This window comes from Candoia aspera, chromosome 7 (assembly GCF_035149785.1).
Source record: "Candoia aspera isolate rCanAsp1 chromosome 7, rCanAsp1.hap2, whole genome shotgun sequence".
NCBI classification, from domain to species: Eukaryota; Metazoa; Chordata; class Lepidosauria; order Squamata; family Boidae; genus Candoia; species Candoia aspera.
In genome coordinates, this window is record NC_086159.1 from 81,119,272 (window position 1) to 81,140,417 (window position 21,146).

Sequence of the window (21,146 nt, forward strand, 5' to 3'; positions counted from 1 at the left end):
AACTAGCTTTATTGAAAGAACAGAATTTTCAGGGGTTTCATTTCTAGGAAAAACCTGGGACAGAACTGGATCTTCTTGCTTACTAAGCTTATCATTGTGTAATTTTCCTCATTTATTAAAGTTTTATTAATATATATCATTATATTAAATGAATGTAATTTAATAGGTTTTAGCGGTCTCTTCATTTGATGACCTTTGCAAGATTCAGAGATTAGTGGGGGTTTTGTTTTAAAGGAGTAAAATGGTTACAAATCTTTGCCAGATTTTTACATTTCTATCAATTCTTTTTTTTGGGGGGGGGTATAATTTTTTTATTAACTAGATTTATAAGGCTGCCTAACTTGAAAATGTTACCCTGGGCAGTGTACAGCATGAAAACAAAGAATAAACCAGGGAAAAAATAATGTTAAAACATGTACAATATATAAATATAATTTGGGGGGGTCCTTCCAACTCAGTTTTTGACTCCAGGCGACTGCCTGGGAACATCCCTGTAGTTTTCTTTGCAAGGTTTTTCAGAAGTGGTTTGCCATTGCCTTCTTCCTAGGACTGAGAGAGAGGGACTGGCCCAAGGTCACCCAGCTGGCTTCATGCCTAAGGTGGGACCTAGAACTCACTGCCCCCTGGTTTCCAGCCCATTGCCTTAACCACTAGACCAAACTGGCTCTATAAAATACAATAGATGAAACAGCAACCAAGTACCACTATAACAAAACAACCCAAAGGGGACTCTACTCAGCTGGCCCCTAAAGCCTGGGGGAAGAGCCAGGTCTTAATGGCTTTCCCAAAGGTGAGCTGAGTTGGGGGCCTATCATATATCGGGCGGGGAGTGGGGGAGAGATCATGCCAGAGAACAGGGGCAACCATGGAAAAGGCATGCTTTCTAGGTCCCATAAGATGACAGGATTTAAAAGAAGGAAGCTGGAGCATGCCCCCCTCCCTGGTGGGAGGATGTGAGTGGGCAGTCCCTCAAGTAACCCGCTTCTCTGCCACGTAGGGCTTTAAAGGTGGTAACCAGCACCTGAAAGCCTATTGGGAGCCAGTGCAGCTCATGGAGTAGTGGTGTTACATGGGCATAACGAGGTGTGCCCATAACTACCAACACCACTGCATTCTGGAGCAACTAAAGGTTCCAGATGGTCTTCAAGGGCAGCCCCACATACAGCATATTGCAGTAGTCCAAGTGTGTGTGTGTGTCTAAGGCATGAGTGACCATAAGCAGGGCCTCCCAGTTCAGGAAAGGGCATAACTGGCATCCAAGACACAGTTGTGCAAACATGCCACTGGCCACAGCTGCCACCTGCTCTTTGAGCAGGAGCTGTGAGTCCAGAAGAACCCAGATTGTGCACCAAATCTGAATAGGATAGTGCCGCTCTCTCCAGAACCAAAGATGGAAACCCTCCAACTCCCAGATCTCAGTTGGCAGGATTGAGCTGCAACCTGTTCTTCCCCATCCAGACCCTCACAGCCTCCAATGCAAGAACAACAATGATATATAAGGGCTTCTCAAACATGCATGTATGTATATGAAATTTTACACAACAGTTTCAATAAAGGATGTCCATATTTCCTTGTAATTATCAATATATACTCTACATCTATAAGTAACTTATTCATAAGTCACCCTTCTATTTATCTTACATGTTCACTTACTAATCTAAAGACAGGGGGCTGAGGCATCTCAGGCCTTCCCGATATTGTTAGACTACAACTCCCATCATTTCTGTTATCTGGACTTGCTGGATGGAGCTAACAAGCAAAGCTTATATACTCTCCTATTCTTTTTATAAAGTAAAGGTTCCCATTTAGTCGTGTCTGACGCTAGAGGGCGGTCCTCATCTCCATTTCATGGCCAAAGAGCCAGCATTGTCCGAAGACGCTTCCGCGGTCATGTGGCCGGCATGACAGGCACGGAACGCTGTTACCTTCCCGCCAAAGCGGCACCTATTTATCTACCCGCATTTGCGTGCTTTCGAATTGCTAGGTTGGCAAGAGCTGGGGAGAGTGCAGGAGCTCACTCCGTCATGTGGCGCTCGGGTCTCAAACCACCGAACTTGCAACCTTCCGGTTGACAAGCCTGGCGTCTTAACTGCTGAGCCACCATGCTCCCCTTCTTTTTACAGGGAAAGCAAAATACTCAATATAGGTGCTTATGCTGATCTGAGAAAAATGAACAGATTTGTTTAATGTAATTTTGTATAATGGATCAGCAAAAACATTTACAGATGTCTGATTAATTGTAGAGATTGATGACAAACAGGTTTACATTTTTACAATTCCCCTGATACTAAACTAGAATCTTGCTGGGTTACTCAGTTTATTAATTTATAGTACAATAAAGCCCTATATAGAAACACCTATATGGCTTTATTGTACTATAAATTAATAAACTTTATAGAAAGGTTAGTAATTTACACTAAGAAGTGCCCTTATATTTTTAACTGACTTGAATATATTTCAAGTGATTATAAAACTATTAGTTACCTTTTTCAGGTGAATTATTTCAGCTTCTTCTTTGTAAATATCCTCCTTCAGCACACTGTTTTTCTTCACCATCTTTTCTACAAGACTGTTAATATACTCAAACTGAGCATTCAGTCTTGTCTTCTGGTTTTCAAATTCAGATCTAGCCAAACACAGTGTTGCAAAATAAGAAGACATAGTAAACATAATTTATTTTGTTGACTAGGATAAAGATAATTGTTTCCCAGGCAGGAAAACTACAACAGGGTTGTCAGGAAATTCACTTATATTCTTTCCTAAAATTTATAATAAAATATTTAAATACTACAGAACTTGGTATATTGGATATTTTACATGGAAAATAAATGCCCTTATGGCAAACTTTTCCAGATAGTCCAAACCTCAAGGATAATAACTGCTTTTACTTCTTTCCCTAAGCTCTATTTCTCTTTTCATACACCTCACCCTCTAAAACCTTCCTTTTCTACTCACACAAACATTTTATCCTTGCAGCAACTTCCTTTTCTACCCAGTTATGCAACATATTAGTCTCCCATATCGATTACTGCAATGCGCTCTACATGGGGCTACCCCTGAAGAGTATCCAGAAGCTTCAGCTGGTCCAGAATGCAGCTGCGCGGGCTGTTTCTGGTGCCCCTAGAAGGGTGCACATAACACCGCTGCTACATGAGCTGCACTGGGTACCAGTTTGCTTCCAGGTCCAATTCAAGGTGTTGGTTAAAGCCCTCCATGGCACGGGTCCAGTTTACCTGAGGGACTGTCTCATCTCCATCACATCAACCCGTCCCACCTGGTCATGTAGAGAGAGCATGCTGCGGACCCTGTCTGTGAGAGAATTCCGTTTGGCGGGGTCCAGGAAGCGGGCCTTCTCTGCAGTAGCTCCCACCCTGTGGAATATGCTGCCCCCAAAGGTGAGGCTGGCCCCATTGCTCCTGGGCTTCCGGAGGAACCTGAAGACCTGGCTCTGCCGCCTCGCTTGGGTCGGAGAGAGGAGTAGCTCCACATGGGGATGGCTGGTACCTTAGAGCGCTCCTCCCACATATGGACTGTATTAGACCCTTCTGCCACTTGGATTTTATTTTTGTTTTTATTTTATTTTTCTATTTATCTATTAAGGGTAATTACATATTTATATATTGTATTTATATTTTATACTTGTTGTTTTAATTGACTATTTTATTGTAAACCACCCAGAGTTCCTCCGATGGGAGGAGATGGTTGGGGACAAAATAAATAAATAAATATCAAAGATTGCATTTAAAAAAGAAATTATTAAATATGAGTATTTTTCAGTTCTGAATATTTACCTCTTCTTGGCAAATTCTTCTTGCTGTTGTATATGTTCTTTTTCATATACACGGATGTTCTCTACACCAATTTCTTCACAGAATTCATGAAAAACATTGTCTTCCACCTATTATAAGTAGAAATTAATTAAATACATGTTGTTGTTTATTCGTTTAGTCGCTTCCGACTCTTCGTGACTTCATGGACCAGCCCACGCCAGAGCTTCCTGTTGGTTGTCAACACCCCCAGCTCCCCCAGGGACGGGTTGGTCACCTCTAGAATATCATCCATCCACCTTGCCCTTGGTCAGCCCCTCTTCCTTTTGCCCTCCACTCTCCCCAGCATCAGCATCTTCTCCAGGGTGTCCTGTCTTCTCATTATGTGGCCAAAGTACTTCAGTTTTGCCTTTAATATCATTCCCTCAAGTGAGCAGACTGGCCTTATTTCCTGAAGTATGGACTGGTTTGATCTTCTTGCAGTCCAAGGCACTCTCAGAATTTTCCTCCAACACCACAGTTCAAAAGCATCAATCTTCCTTCGCTCAGCCTTCCTTATGGTCCAGCTCTCGCAGCCATAAGTTACTACTGAGAATACCATTGCTTTAACTATGTGGACCTTTGTTGTCAGTGTGATGTCTCTGCTCTTAACTATTTTATCGAGATTGGTCATTGCTCTTCTCCCAAGGATTAAGCGTCTTCTGATTTCCTGACTGCAATCAGCATCTGCAGTAATCTTTGCACCTAGAAATACAAAGTCTTTCACTGCTTCTACATTTTCTCCCTCTATTTGCCAGTTATCAATCAAGCTGGTTGTCATAATCTTGGTTTTTTTGAGGTTCAGCTGCAAGCCAGCTTTTGCACTTTCTTCTTTCACCTTCATCATAAGGCTCCTCAGTTCCTCATCGCTTTCAGCCATCAAAGTGGTATCATCTGCATATCTGAGATTGTTAATGTTTCTTCCAGCTATTTTAACTCCAGCCTTGGATTCCTCAAGCCCAGCATGTCGCATGATGTGTTCTGCGTACAAGTTGAATAGGTAGGGTGAGAGTATACAGCCCTGCCGTACTCCTTTCCCAATCTTAAACCAGTCCGTTGTTTCATGGTCTGTTCTTACTGTTGCTACTTGGTCGTTATACAGATTCCTCAGGAGGCAGACAAGATGACTTAGTATCCCCATACCACTAAGAACTTGCCACAATTTGTTATGGTCCACACAGTCAAAGGCTTTAGAATAGTCAATAAAACAGAAATAGATGTTTTTCTGAAACTCCCTGGCTTTTTCCATTATCCAGCGGATATTGGCAATTTGGTCCCGAGTTCCTCTGCCTTTTCTAAACCCAGCTTGTACCTCTGACAATTCTCGCTCCATGAATTGCTGAAGTCTACCTTGCAGGATCTTGAGCATTACCTTACTGGCATGTGAAATGAGTGCCACTGTTCGAAAGTTTGAACATTCTTTAGTGTTTCCCTTTTTTGGTATGGGGATATAAGTTGATTTTTTCCAGTCTGATGGCCATTCTTGTGTTTTCCAAATTTGCTGGCATATAGCATGCATTTCTTTGACAGCATCATCTTGCAAGATTTTGAACAGTTCAACTGGGATGCCATCGTCTCCTGCTGCCTTGTTATTAGCAATGCTTCTTAAGGCCCATTCAACCTCACTCTTCAGGATGTCTGGCTCTAGCTCACTGACCACACCGTCAAAGCTATCCCCGATATGGTTATCCTTCCTATACAGGTCTTCTGTATATTCTTGCCACCTGTTCTTGATCTCTTCTTCTTCTGTTAGGTCCTTGCCATCTTTGTTTTTGATCATGCCCATTTTTGCCTGGAATTTACCTCCGATGGTTCTAATTTTCTGGAAGAGGTCTCTTGTCCTTCCTATTCTATTGTCTTCTTCCACTTCCACACATTGCTTGTTTAAAAATAATTCCTTATCTCTTCTGGCTAACCTCTGGAATTTTGCATTTAATTGGGCATATCTCCCCCTATCACTGTTGCCTTTTGCTTTCCTTCTTTCTTGGGCTACTTCTAGCGTCTCAGCAGACAGCCATTTTGCCTTCTTGGTTTTCTCTTTCTTTGGGATGTATTTTGTTGCCGCCTCCTGAACAATGCTGCCAACTTCTGTCCAGAGTTCTTCTGGGACCCTATCTACTAAGTCCAGTCCCTTAAATCTATTCTTCACCTCCACTGCATATTCCTTAGGAATATTAGTGAGCTCATATCTAGCTGATCTGTGGGTCTTCCCTAATCTCTTTAGTCTGATCCTAAATTATGCAAGAAGAAGTTCGTGATCTGAACTACAGTCAGCTCCAGGTCTTGTTTTTACCCACTGTATAGATGTCCGCCACCTTTGGCTGCAAAGGATGTAGTCAATCTGATTTCAGTGTTGTCCATCTGGGGAAGTCCACGTATAAAGCCGTCTCTTAGGTTGTTGGAAGAGAGTGTTTGTTATGCAGAGTGAGTTGTCTTGGCAAAATGCTATCAGCCTATGTCCTGCTTCGTTTTATTCTCCCAGGCCATGCTTACCTGTAATTCCAGGTGTCATTTGACTGCCCACCTTAGCATTCCAGTCTCCCGTGATGAAAGTAACATCTCTTTTAGGCGTGTTGTCCAGTAGGTGCTGCAGATCCTCATAGAACTATTCTACTGCAGCGTCTTCAGCATCTGTGGTTGGGGCGTATATTTGGATCACTGTGATGTTAGATGGCTTGCCCTGAATTCGAACTGAGATCATTCTGTCATTTTTTGGATTGTATCCAAGCACTGCTTTAGCCACTTTGCTATAAATTATGAAGGCTACTCCATTTTTTCTGTGGTCCTCTTGTCCACAGTAGTAGATCTGGTGGTCATTTGATGTGAAGTGGCCCATTCCAGTCCATTTCAGTTCACTGAGGCCCAAAATGTCTATCTTTAATCTTGACATCTCACCAATCACCACATCCAATTTGCCCTGGCTCATAGATCTTACATTCCAGGTTCCAATGGCGTGTTGATCCTTAGAACATCGGATTCGCCGTTCACCACCAGCACCGTCGGCTGCTAGCCGTCCTTTCGGCTTTGAGCTAGCTGCGTCATCACGTCTGGGGCTAGTTGAACTCATCCTCTGTTCCTCCCCAGTAGCATTTTGACCATCTTCTGACCTGGGGGGTCTCATCTTCTGATGGTATACCGACATATCTCTGGTTGTACTGATCCATTTAGTTTTCACGGCAAGAATACTGGGGTGGGTTGCCATTACCTTCCCCAGGGATCACATTTAGTCTGACCTCTCTGTCATGACCTTCCCATCTTGGGTGGCCCTTCACAGTTTAGCTCATGGCATCATTGAGGTGCTCAAGCTCCAGCACCATGACAAGGTAACGATCCTTTGCTGAAGTCCAATATTATACAAACATTAATTTCAATTTACGAAGCTGATACAGTACCACTTACTGTTACTGAAATGATTGGGAAAATGATATGAAACTTCATGAGATCCATTCTATTCCCAACAAATTCTCAAAGCGGGATAGAAAGAATATTTTTAAAGTTTGTCTGCATTTTAAATTTCACTTTCTGGTTTTATATCACTTCAACTGCACTGAGTGTTTAGTACTTTCAATGTTTTCATGCAGAGTGTAACATTATTCCATTCCATATTGGTTTCACACTGACATAAAACATTTATTTTTAATATTATTTTGAGAAGAAAAACAAGTCATCAGACTACATGGATTCCATCCCTTACTTATAATATTTGAATATTTGAGCTAGGAATCCCACAAATGTTAGGGTTTTTTATTTCAAAAACATAAACTCTTGAGTTAAACTGGAGACAATGTAAAATTCCAGCCAAGGCTTTTTAAGGGAATGCCCAGGATCACATTCAAGGGACAGACTCTATAAAAATGGCTTAGAGTTAAGAATATCCTTTATTTGAAAATACCACCTATTAACTAGAACAGAAAGACCTTAAGCAAATTCCTTAAGCTAGCCACTGACAATTCCAGATATAAGGGAAAACTTATACCTCATTAATTTTCTTTTGGAGCTCATTTATTTTTTCAGTTCTTTGTAAGACACCTTCATTCAGCATGGCACGTTGTGACTGTATATTTACCACTTCACTTTCCAGCATAGATTTTTCCTAAATAGAAATAAACATGAGGAAAATTTAAGATTATTTAATGGAGGACTATTCTAACTGCTTTGATTTATTAATAAGCCCTTGATTTAACAGACCTTGGTTTAGTGGACTTTGAACTTAACAAACAAAAGCTGCTGAACAGGAATATACTACACTGGCAGATCAGTGATGACAGCTGTGGAGTGGCTGGGAAAATCAGGGACAAGCAGGTGGGCTGTTGGGATGGTCATGCCAGGAACCTTGTGTTGCGTTAAGGGAAGAGTGGGATGCACCCCCGCTTTACTCTACCTCTCAACCATGCCCTAGTCAGGGTTGTTGTTAGGGCTGGGGTAAACCTCTCATTTACAGACATTCCGCTTTAATGGACACCTCTTCCTCCCATTAGTCTGTTAAATTAAGGACTTACTGCAGTGGTCACATTTCGTTTGCCTAGCTAAGTAGCAAAAGCCAGCCAACCACTGACTTCAAATTCCTAAGCAGGGTCTGACAGGAGGTGTCCTGCAAGCCCAAGGACTGAGGGCCAGCCTGAAAAGTTGGAAAAGCACTCAGGAAGAGGAAATGGCAAACGTGGCAGAGTTTGTGTAGTTGCCAAGAGTCCAATTCAAAGTAAACTTAGCTTTTACTTTAACACCTTATAAGACTATCCCAATATGGGTTTTTTTTTTTCATGTTCATAGCAACAGTATTAAAGAAATGTACCATAAAAATAATCCTATAAAACTTAAAACTGAAACCTGTAACTTAATTAAATAACACACTATGTAGATTTTCAAAAAGAAAAACAAAAAAAGGAACTTAAGCTTTCTTAATCATAACAGAGAATAAAAATACATTATTTAGACAACAGTTAGACAAATGAGAAAACGAAAAAATAGTCAATAGAAAGCCTGATTCTACCTTGTAGAAATTAGCCAGACGTTTTTTCTTAAGAACCTCTAGTTCGTTTTGTGAGTATCTGTATCGTGTTTGAATTCCTTGGCACTGAGCTTGTAAATGCTTTAAATCAGCCTCCTTATGTTTAACTTTCAGTAAGATCTACGGAAAGATGTCATACAGTGTAGTAAAGGGGTAGAAGACATCCCACAAAGCCCAGATGTGAAAGATAAATATCGGTTAAACCTAAAACTTCGCACTGAAGATGTTGCCTAGTCTGGCAATGAAACATCTGCAAGAAAACAACAAGGCTCAGAGAGCACCAGGGACTCCACAAACCTAAAACTGTCAATCTAGATAGTGGGAAGAGAGCAGCAAAGCCCAGGAAACTCAAACTCAGAGCAAGCAGTTAGGAACAAAAAGGTTTCCCCTCTTTCACATGAGCTTTCAAAAGGGGAGGGGGCTACGTCCATTTTACCTTTCTTCTTATGCCTTTCATTTTGGGAGGAAATGGCACATCTTGCCAGGTAAGAAACATGCCTTAACCTGGAGAAGAGTTGGAGAATCAGAAGAAAATACTCATCGAGGGAAATGTGGAGCTCAGTGCAAATTAGGATCCTTTTTGAAATTTCATTCTGGATTGACCTGAGCTGTTTCTTTCTATCCTTAGTCCTATTTTGTTCTACCTCTACTATGTTGCTGTCTGGATATATTCCAGCCCGGAAGATTAGCTGTGAGCTAAGGCCTGCGTAATTAATGGTATTTTCCATTTTTTCCCCTCCCATTGTCTTCAATTTCCAATTAGTTCCTCATCCTTAACCTACTTAATAAACAATCATATATCATATAAATCTAAGTATCAGTTTTTAAAAATAATTGTGAAACCAACACTTTAACTTTGAATGATTTATCAGAATCTGAATGGCTTCTTAATTAGAATATAGTGCTAAATATAAAAGTTTGAAGCTTTACCTTTAGTTCATCCATTAGTTTCTCTCTTCGTTCCTTAAGTTCATTTATTTCTTTTTCATCCCAGTATTTAGCCTTCAGTTTCAAATAACTTGAGCCCCCAGAAATTATTCCAGATTTCAAAAACAAAGTTCCATCAAGAGCCACTGTCTGAAAATTAAGAAAAAACAAAAACAGAAAGAGCAAATTAAAGGATAACTAGGTACTTGCATCACCACCACTGCCACCACTTTATCCTGCCTTTTTTATATATAACTCAAGGCAGGGAACATACCTATTACTCCTTCCTCCTCCTATTTTCCCCACAACAACAGCCCTGTGAGGTGGGTTGGGCTGAGAGGCAGTGACTGGCCCAAGGTCACCCAGCTGGCTTTCACGCCTAAGGCAGGACTAGAACTCACGGCCTCCTGGTTTCTAGCCCAGCACCTTAACCACTATACCAAACTGGCTCCTGGACACAAGTATTGTTGATACGCCCTATAAAACATTCATTTTCAATTTTTGCACTGAACTGAGATGTACAAGAATACAGTCAGCAACAATATTTAGAATAAAGGCCTCTTAACTACCCTACATTTGGCTTTAGGATTTAAGTTATCCACAACAGAATCAGAGTACAGGTAGACCTCGCTTAACAACTGCCCTGTTTAGCAACCGCTCATTGGTATTGAAAAAGTAACTTCATGACCAGTCCTTGCATTTACAGCCGTTGCAGTGTCCCCGCAGTCTCATGATTGACATTTGGGCACTTTGAACTGGCAGGCTTTTATGATCGTTGCAATGTCCAGCAGTAATGTTATTGCCATTTGTGTGCTTTACAGCCAGTTTCCAACAAGAAGAGTCAATGGAGAAGCCAGCAGTAAAATCGCAAGTCACAGTCATGTGATGTCTCACTTAACAACCTACAGTGACCTGCTTAACAACCAAATGGAAAGTGAACTTGTAAGTCCATTGCAGTCATGTGATGTTTCACTTAGCAACAATATCACTTAGTGATGGAGTTGCCAGTCCCAATTGTGCTCGCTAAGCAAGGACTATCTGGTATATTTCAAATATTACCAAAATGCTTTTAAAGGGCTACAACATATTTTAAAGAACTACCAAACTTTTCAGTCCATTATGAATCGAATCCATGCTAACCAAAACTGAACATTTCAAAGTAAAAAATTAAAAGCATCGATTTCCCCTGTCAGCTAAATGTAAGAGCCATTTCAGAACAAGAGAAGTTCAGTCAGTGCTTTGCCATTTCTAAAAGCCAGCACAGCAGGGGAAAGCATTTAAACCTAGAGTAGTATTTTAGCTATACAAAGATAGCCTGCCATTCCATGTACCAACTGTATTTTCAAATGATACAGTTCTGTAAGAACCAAAGCCTATTTTCTAACATGCAAAATCATTAAAGACCATTTTGAAATTATAATTTTAAAACTCAGCTGCCTAGTACTTACTTTCAGTCGATGTTGGCCATCAAATGCTAAATGTTTTGCTTCCTTTATGGTTTCACATACAAGGCCATTTCCACAGACAAACTGAATAACTTTCTTCAGTGGAGGAAAAGATGTTTGTATGACATCAATCATCAGTTTTGATCCTCTTATTTCTCTTAACTGTTCATTGATTGGTTCAACCTAAATATAAAAAGGTTTGGATAAATCTGATACTAGACAGAAGTCACTGATAACATGACCTGAGTGCCTTGTATTAGAAAAACAGAATGAAATATTTAAATAAATACACTTGAAGAAACAAAACCATGTAAGAAAAACTATTGCACATTTTACTATTAACACACCAATTTGAAGTACAAGAAAACAGAGAAAACTCTATTAAACAATGAACACCAAAGCAAAGCTAGTGAGACAAAATGGCAGTACAAATGCCACCATATGCGATTCATGTCAGAACACATTGAAAAAAATAAATGGTGAATGAAATTTAAAATATTAGGATCTTTCCATGAAAGATTCTGAGTGAGATTTGGAATTAAATCGATACTATGTTTTCTTTAAACAGCTTACTTCAAGGTAATCCAGAGGAAGGAATGTTTCAGGCTCAGCTCTTTCTTCCTTGAGGAAACGAATACAATTTCTAGCTGCTTTTTCTGAGGCCACAACAATTGCAGTCATGTATTTGCCAAACACTTTGGTGACAGCAAGCTGGTATTTTTTATGGATAGGGTGACACAAGTCTACGAGTCTTCCAAACTAAAAGAAGAATAGTGTATAAATTTGAAAATATTCATGCTTTTACATAAATTACTTCATAATATGTAAATCTTGCATTATTTTCTTGATGGAGACATCAGTTGTCAAGAACTTTCTATAAATGATACAGCTTATAATTTTGCTCTTTCATCAGTCCCAAAATGTAAGTCAGGCCAATAAATCACTTCACATTAAAACTACTTTTATTAAGACTGGCTATAGTAACAGAATCTCACAAGCCTGGCTATGGTTTACTTCCTCCTTGTTTCATACCAATGCGAATTAGGGGGGTGTCTGGCTGAGACATTTTTGCATTCCTCCCTCACTGTTTGGGCTTAAGCAGCATTTCCCTCCTTGCTGCTTTGGTAGGGATCTCTCCTCTCTCTGTCAAGGCCATCCTCCGTACTCATGCATCTTTCAACATCAGGTGAAGCTGCTGAGCCAGGTATCAATGCATGCTGATGATATTCAGTTTTACATCTCCACCGCACGCCAAGCAGGAGACACAGCAGAGGTCCTGACTCAGTCCCTGGAGGCTGAGAGAGGCTGGATGGTGTGGAACAGAGTCTGAATCCCAGCAAGATGGAACCCACATGTTGCTCTAGACAGGGTTAGGCTTCCACTGAAGGAGCAGTTAAAACAGTCTTGCGGGTTCCTGCTACAGTAGCAGGGGGAAGCTGTGCCTAGTAAAGCCTTTGACTAATGTCAACTAGTCTGCCAGTTGTAGTCTTCCTGAACCAGACTCCTTCCTCATCGCCTGGTGAGATTCCTGCAGTTTGCTCTAGGTGGGGCTGCCCTTGGAGATGGCCCAGAAGCTGCAGTTGGCAGAGAATGGGGCTGCCTCCTTGCCAAGCAACATTGCCCAGTTCAGCAGAACACCAGCTGCACCGATTGTCACGTGGCCCAGCCCCATTCAGGGTGCTGGCTGTTAGTTACAAAGCCATAGGGGGCTTCAGCTTTCATTATAGTTTTGGACGGTCTGCTCTAGTGGATTCTGTCCACTCAATACGCCCTAGCCAGAGCAAGTGCCACACACTCCCCACAAGAGGTCAGGGTAGCAGACAGTCAAAGCCCCCTCAGTTTGGAACAGTCTGCTCCCTCAGGTCAGGGTGGGCCCACACTTAGGAAGGCAACTTATTTAGAATGGACAATCCTAAGTGGGCAACAGCAATAGATAGTATTTTAATAGTCTTAATTGACAACAGAAATTAGCTTGTATGTTTTTATAATTGTAAACTGCTAGCATCTGGTGAGCAGGCAGCATATATATGGTTGTAAATAAATAAAAAAATAAAAAATTGATATCGCTTTGCTTGATGGTTTGCTTGTTTAAATGAGGTTGATCCCTTCGTGAAGTTTCAGATTGTTCATTGATCTCCAAACATTACATGAAAATAATTTAATAAATACTACTTTAACTACTAGTACTATGAATAACAATAACAATAATATTAATCAATCCCTTGGAAAATCCCATAAACCCTTGAGGGTTGATACTGACCACTTTGAGGAACCCTGGTTTAAACTCATATTAAAAAATATTACTAATCCGTGTTGTCAATTCTTGGCTGCGCTTACCCCCATGGCACTGAAGCTTGTCTTGAATAGCGTTCAGTATTACCAAGTAACCAAGTAGGATGTACAATTAAAGGAACTATCTATTTGTAAATAAACTGAAGTCAAATTAAAAGAATCAGTCTATTTAGTTACCACAAAATCAGGATACAATCTTTTGAGGCTCTCCAAATTTTCTGCCCTCTTCTGTTGGCGTTTTCCTTCATGGACATCAATTTTAGCATTCTGCAAATCACTAATAATTTTACTCAGTTCTTCATTTATTTTGGCTATTCGGATCTTTGAAGTTTCAATCTCATTTGTCAACATTTCTTCTTGTTGCTTTTTTTCTACTAAAGATTCCCTTCAAGTCAAACCAAAAAGTAAAAAACAAACACACACCAAACAGTTGGACAAATACTTTAATGTCAACTGAACAAAGTTATAATAAATTTTGAAGGTCAGCACCTACAATTCAAGGGCTTTTAGTTTGCGAGTCCCAAACTGAGATGCATGTCTGAATTTTGTGAAATTAGTAAAACATATAAAATTGTTTCAATACCTAGATAAATAGCCTGAAGGAGGTGGGTCACATATAAGTCCCTCTTTTGGGGGAGATGGGTGGTGGCTAAATTTGAGTAATACATAAAAATAAATAAATAAATAATAATGTACCATTATAAGGAAGTCACCCCCAACCCAGAATTTCTGTGGATATGCCTGCCATGCAGATCTTACTGTATGTCAGGCTGTTCTTGAATAATCCATTTGGACAGCAATTTAAGTAATATGGAAAACCAAATAAATTCTAGCAAGCTTTGCATCTAAAAGCCTGTTTTAGTGCAGGAAATTATTAATTTAAACAAATGTTATAAATACATACGAGCATGTCCTGCTGTATTCCACAAGCTTCTCCATCCTTCTTTCATTATCCTCTATTTGTTCCATGATGTGCTTTATATTTTCCTAAAGTATGTACCAAGACACATTACAAAAAAAAATTGGTTTTACATATATGAGATTTTAAAGGATTTTACTGATTTTTTAAAATTACTATTATTATTAAATTGCTTTTAACTTCTCATAAAATGTTTTTCAATTTACTACAACAGAAACAAAATCTTCTCAGTACCATTCTTCCTTTACTGAAGTGTGTTATAGGTTATAATGAAAATTTTCTTCTTGATTTTATCCTCAGGATAAGGAACCGTTCATTACATACAACGTACCTAGACTTTGCCTAACAACAATTAAAATTCTCAAATAGAAAATTAAGGGTACTGGCATGGGTAAATTTATTGAGAATTCTTTTTTTCCCCCTAATTCTGGTTTTACATTTTTTTCCTGGCCTTCAGAGGCCCCTTTTTAGTCTAATGGTTTAGCATTAATATTAAGAATTTGTAAGGAGATTTTTTTATTTTAGCGTTTTAATTTTATAGTATTGTGTTAGCAATACTAGCTTTTAGTTGTCTTCTGTCAGTTGTAAGTTTCAGTGGAATTACTGAAAAGGATGTAATTTTTCTCGTTTGTATTTTATGCTGGTCTGTGACTGAAATGAATTTTTGTGGTTGTTGTTCTCAGTGCCATGTTTTTTCCACAATGCACCAAGAACAGTAATATATCACAATACATTAGTCAGAGGAAGGATTGTGTGGAGGGCATAGGTGCTGGGCACTTCTCCAGTATTTCCTGTAACCATTCCCCAAATACATTACTAAAGAAGCCTCTCCTATTCAAACACAGTACTTTTGTAAGCACACTGAGTTTTTAAAAGTTAAAAGAAAAGAACTCTTAACCACCAGCTTTATAAAGTCTGCACAATCCCTGTCCAGCCTATGCAGATTTTTACAGGGAAACAAAAACACTAGCAAAATTTCATTCTAGCTTATGCTCATCCCTTTGTGGATCACAACAGCAAAATTCCTAAATCTACTTCCAGCAGAAACCACAACAGAACTCGGTTTTAATCTTTAGTATAGACAGAGCAAAGAGTCTTGCAATAGAAAGACGGAAAGGTTTTAGTGAATTTGTATATACTCAGCTTCATCTTAAATTTCAAGGGTGTCTGGAAACAAATATAATGGACTACAAAGGTATATAGACCTTTGAGAATACTGTCCTGTTAATGCCATTATTAGAATCCTAGGATTGAAAGTGTAAGGTATAGAAAAATACAATTTGTAAATAAGGAAGATCTATATATAACCATATAAAGCAATATCATATAGATCTTGGTTGGGGGAGATTTTTAGGTGCAAATACTAATACTAGTTAATAGCAAGGGGGGGAAGCAATATATGTAAAAAGTTTAAACTAGTGAGCAACACAATGTTACACATTTAAACTAACAACAAGTCAGGAAGAGATAGTGGGAAACTCATCAAATGATAATAGCTAACCCAATTAAAACTTTCAATGTGTGAAGGCCTTGGAATGTCCGGGATGTCTCAAGATAAGAATGTCTATTAACACATGTAAAATAAGGGTGAGGGTCCAGGGGATGAGGCGGTCGGAAGATTGTGCGTCTGAGACCCCCAATCAATGGGAGATCAGGCTAGGGAAAAGGTGACGGGCAAAGGGATGACCTATAGATTGTGAACCCACCTATCTCGGGGCAGGAAAGAGCAACCAAAGAATGTATATAAGGGTCCGAACAAAGGAAAAGGGTGTGGCATCTCTCCTTTCGATCAGACTCTGCGTAGCCTGGTCGAGGTGCCCACCGCGCTTTGCAAACCGCTCAATAAAGTAAGTTCCTTTTCAGAACTCTCTGGTCCAGTTTTTGTGATATTTATATCCAACAAATTGGCGCCCAACGTGGGGCTCTGCACAGCACCTCGGGGCCGGGGGTTTGCCACAGCCTGACCTCCTGGAAGACGCGTCCTACCCGGTTTTAGGTAGCCAGGGGGGCAGGATGTGGGGACTCCGGCCTGAAAGCAGAGGTGTTCGAGCCAAACGGACCAAACAGACGGACCATCGGAGGACTCTGAAAAGGAGGAAGGGTGAGGGTGTGGGAAGGATGATGTTGCGGCCCCTGTAAAAGGACCGGGCAACTCCACGCGTGGACCCAGGTGAGTAGACTTGGTGAAAATGAGATTCACTTTAAGACACCTGGGCGGTTGGGGGATTGGGTAGGATTCCCTAGGTTCCGCGGAGTCCAGTGCCCGTGTGTATGGTGTGTGTGTGTGACGCCCCGAGGGCCTCAGAGGCTGGCAAGGCGGAGCGAAAGTGGATCTCCGAGTGCCGCGGTTCCATACCCCCGCGAGGGGATTGGCCGGAGAAGGAGAGAGCGAAAGGATTCTGGCTGGTAGGGAACCAGGAAGAGGGAAGACGGTAACCAATACAGCAACGCGATTTCCTTCAGGATACACCCGACGTTGCGCCTCCCCCTGGTTTAAGGGGGGTGGCTATTGGGGGGTCTCTCAATGCTCTGAGGTCTAGTGGTCAGGTAACGCCCACTAACGCGGGCAGTATCGAGAACAAGTTAAGTCCGGACTTTAAAACTAGCCAGCGCTTGCTGGGAGACCGGGCGGGGTTTTGCTCCCGATAGTCAGAGACTTAAAATTGCCAAAGGCAAATCCAGCGCAGGCTGGAGGACTCTACCTCGGGTGTAAAACGACTTGGAGTGACTATAAGGCCGGTCAGGAGCAGGGAAAGAGAGGCAGCACGAACCAATATGGGCAACGGTAAAAGTTCCAGAGGAAAGGAACGATCCCTTCTTGACTTACGGAAAAACATACCTAAGGAGAGTCCGCTCGGACTCTTGCTGAGGAATTGGGATAAGGAACCCTATAGAAAAATGGTGAAGAAATGGCAATTAGGTAAAGAAGAAATGGTGAGGCTTTGTTGCTATGTATGGGGGCCAGAGAATGAGATTGATTGGTCCCTATATGGGAGTTTGTGACTATTTTAAGTGTAGGAGCCTCCTAGACTTCGTAAAAAGGTTGGGAAGTAAGAACAGTTTAAACTATGCAAAGCTATGGGTGCCAGCTGCTTGGGAAGACAAAACCCCAGTATTTCTGCAGACTACTGAGGATTCAGACAGCGCAATAGGGGAACCACCCAAAAGATATCTCCCACCCCCTTATAACCCCATCCCCCAACTTGAGCAGGCTGCGCCTGAGCCACCTCCAGCGCACGGGGTGGAGGAACCGACTGCTCCGATAGGAACAATAGAGGGAGACGGGGGGCGGAATAGGGAACTGGAGCAGTTGGAATGGGACCTAGAAAACTTCCCGATGAAGTTCCAAGCCCTAAGAGCCTTCCCCCCTAAGGGAAGTCCTGTCCAGATTAAATGCCCAGGGACAACCAGTAATTAGTTATGTGCATGAGCCTCTGAAGGCATCAGAGCTCAGAATGTTTAAAAGAGAAATGAAAAATGTGGTAAAAGACCCATTGAGAACAGCGGAACAATTAGAAAGCCTATTAGATCCAAACATTTATACCTGAGAGGAAACTGCCATAATTAACACCCTGTTTTCAGTAGAAGGAAGGCAGTTAATACGTAAGGCAGCAATTCGAGGTTGGGAGCAAGAACATCAGGGAGAATGACAGGCGAGCAGAAATTTCCACTGCAGCGCCCCAACTGGGATAACAACCAAGCCCAAGATAGGCAACATATGGAGGACCTTAGGTCCTTGGTTATCAGAGGGATGAGGGAAGCCGTCCCTAAAGCCCAAAATATGAGCAAGGCCCTTCAAGTAGAACAAGAGAAAGATGAGAGCCCGGCAGCCTTCTTGCAAAGGTTGAAAGATGGCATGTGTAAGTATTCAGGGCTAGACCCCGATTCTCCAGTAAATATACAACTGGTCCGGGTCCAATTTGTAACCAAAGCTTGGCTGGATATCGCTAAAAAACCCCAAAAAGCAGAAGGGTGGGCTAAAAAAAGTGTAGAAGATCTCTTGAAGGAAGCCCAGAAAGTATATGTACAGAGAGAGATGGAGAAACACAAGCAAAAAGGCAGGATCATGGTAGCAACAGTAAGGGAGGTTATGGAATAAAGGGAACACAGCAGGACGCCGCCACACAGAGATGAGGAAAAGTATAGGTGTGGAAATGGCGGGGAAGAAGAGAACCAGTAGGAATCAATCCTGGGAGTCCTTCAGGACTGTCAGAATTTGTATGAGTTTGTGAGGGGAAAAAAAAAAAATTGTTTTCTGTTTGTAGGTATTTGTCTGAGTATTGGTATGTATATTTGTTGAGGGAAATGGTGCAGAGTGTGTGTGTGAGCTTGTCCCTTAAGGAGTTAAACGTGAGTCTGTCCCTTTCAGGAACTGAACTCCTCCACAGTAAAAGGGGGATGCTTCAGGTTTTTGGAAATCCATAGCCCTGGCCAGGCTGCAGGTCTCCCAAATTTTTGGCTATGCAATCCCTTGTTATTTGCTGTGAATGGAGGGACATGGGATTTGATTGTGCCATGTGTTCAGTGCTGTGAGTAGGTGACCAATTTAATTTGTGTGGAAGGGAATTGGGTAAAAGTGAATTAAATAAAGTAAAGGAGAAATAAGAATGAACTTGTGATGTTGAGATGACTTGAGAGAAAGAATGCCTATGGGGTGGTACACAATTTTGGAAAAATATGGTTAGAGAGGGGACTAAAGGGAAAGAAGTTTCTCCCTGTAATAACACCACAATTACAGGAGCTTTGCCCGACCTGAGGAAGCCTTGTGTTTTGTGTTGTTTGCTTAATTCGAATTTGGAAACAAGAGCTGAGGATTGGCAACTGTATGTGGATAGAAGGTTTGCTGAAGTGTCAAAGATTGTGATTTAGTTGAGAGTCTGGATTGGATTGATGCAAACCCACAATCCAAGGTGGCAGGATATTCAGACTTTGTTATCAGTCTTCCTGACACTGGAGGAACAGAGGATGGTTATTGAAATAGGAAAGAAAAGGGAAAGGTTGGGGGTTGTGCTGGCAAAGCTCATAACAGGGTGTTTACAGGGCAACCCCAGGAAGAGAGAGAAAAAGAAAGAAAGAAAGAAAAAGAAAGATGAAATGCCTTGTTTTTAGCTCAAGGTTTGCGGCCCCAAAGAGGGGGAGGCAGGGGGAGTTCTCGGAAGATCGGGTCGAGGAGGTATTCCATGGAATGGAGGGCTCGGGAGACAGACAGGCGCAGGAAGGCCCTGGAGAGACGCAGGCTCTCTGGGGAGAGGAGTTGAGTTAAATCACAATAGGGCAGTTGAGTGTGGATTGTCTCCAATAGGCCTGGGAGCAGCTAGATTCATCTTGATGGGAGCTATCACCCTTTTAATAAAGCATTCCTTTCTCCTGGCTGAGAGGTAGGGGGAAAGAGCTTCTGTGTTCCTGCAGGGCTGTGATGGATTGCATGTGGCAACAGCCTGTTGAGGCATTGGTGTGCGGTTTTCTTTGTGAGAGCATTTGTTTGTCTGAATGTGTGCGTACATATAAGGTTGAGAAACTGTTTTGAGTTGTGAAAAGAGAGTTGAGAGATTGTGTGAGTCTATTCCTTAGGTTTTGTGTATGTGTGTCGTGATTTATGTAATTTGAATGCATATGATGGGAAAGTTGAAAGGTTTTTGTCAATCCTTTCCCATTTGTTTTGTTTGTTTTTTTAATTGTTTGAGGGGTATGTGTGTTTCATTATTTGCCCAGTCTCACCCAAACTTCCCCCCCTTCTTCTGCCTCTTGCCTGCTTGTTGCAAGCTTGAGGATCCAGATGAGGGGACGGAAGGGTGACAGAGGGGAGGGGCAATGTTTTTACAGAAGATCCTTTACTCCCCCATCTTTTTAGGATTCTTCCTTTTGCAGTGCCTTTACACACATCAGAGACAATCTTTTAAGTTTCAGAGATTTCTCGTTCTGCTGTAGAAGGAAATGATTACTCCTCTTGTGAAAAGGGGGGGAATGTGGGCAGTTTCAGAGAGGCAATGACTCAGAGAAAGGGGGGGGCACCCCTTTGCTCTCACAGTTCCACTCTGCTCTGCCCCTGGCATTCCAGTTTTAGAAAAGTGTGTTTTTATAAATTTTATATAGATTAAATTGTAATCCCTCCTCAACATGGCACATAATGATAAAAACAGGAGAGAGAGAGAGGGAAAATTTTGGACAATATATGGTTTTAAGTAGAGCTTCCATGGACTGGTATGATCTATCTGAATTTTTGTTTTTGTTTTTGTTTTGACAATTTTGGTTATGAAAACAGTCCACACACTAGATAAACTCTTATGTCAATGCCTTTTTTTTTTTTTTTTCTAGTTTTGCAAGTTTTGATTTTAGGGAAGTTATTGGGGAATTAAATATTGGCAATTGAAGTATAATATTGCTTTTATTGAAAAAAAAAATGAATGACTTTAAGTCATTATATATATATTAGAGGTTTGGCTGTAAAAGTCTTGACCCAATTTTGGGGGTTTTGGAAAAGACTTGTTGTTTAAGCAATTGGGTCAGGTGGCGAAAAGATGGCCAGCCTTACTTAGAGTGGTATTTTGCTAGGGCAAGAAAATTAGTTTTATCCAAAGTAGTGCTTAGATATATCCAAAACTACACCTACCAATCTAGTCACATGGGACAAACGCTTTAGGGAATTGTGTGTCTAGAATATTTATTTGTCCTGGAATCTTTTTGAAAGCCAAACAGGTGTGTGTGAGAGATGTGTGGTATGCCAAAAGGGCAACCCAAAGACCAACCAA

The 21,146-nt window shown here is 41.2% G+C and overlaps 1 protein-coding gene across 2 annotated transcripts in view; it reads right to left on the minus strand.

Annotated features, from left to right (window-relative positions):
- The window catches only part of SMC1B (structural maintenance of chromosomes 1B), a 61,322-nt gene that overhangs the window by 18,657 nt on the left and 21,519 nt on the right, over positions 1–21,146 (minus strand). For both annotated transcript variants that reach the window (XM_063308328.1, XM_063308327.1), the window contains exons 9-17: positions 14,383–14,465; positions 13,656–13,863; positions 11,760–11,945; positions 11,190–11,369; positions 9,745–9,891; positions 8,797–8,934; positions 7,783–7,899; positions 3,792–3,898; positions 2,485–2,626 (exon numbers count right to left, since the gene is read on the minus strand). In XM_063308328.1, the coding sequence (XP_063164398.1) occupies positions 2,485–2,626; positions 3,792–3,898; positions 7,783–7,899; positions 8,797–8,934; positions 9,745–9,891; positions 11,190–11,369; positions 11,760–11,945; positions 13,656–13,863; positions 14,383–14,465 (1,308 nt within the window). The remainder of the gene's footprint in view (positions 1–2,484; positions 2,627–3,791; positions 3,899–7,782; positions 7,900–8,796; positions 8,935–9,744; positions 9,892–11,189; positions 11,370–11,759; positions 11,946–13,655; positions 13,864–14,382; positions 14,466–21,146) is intronic.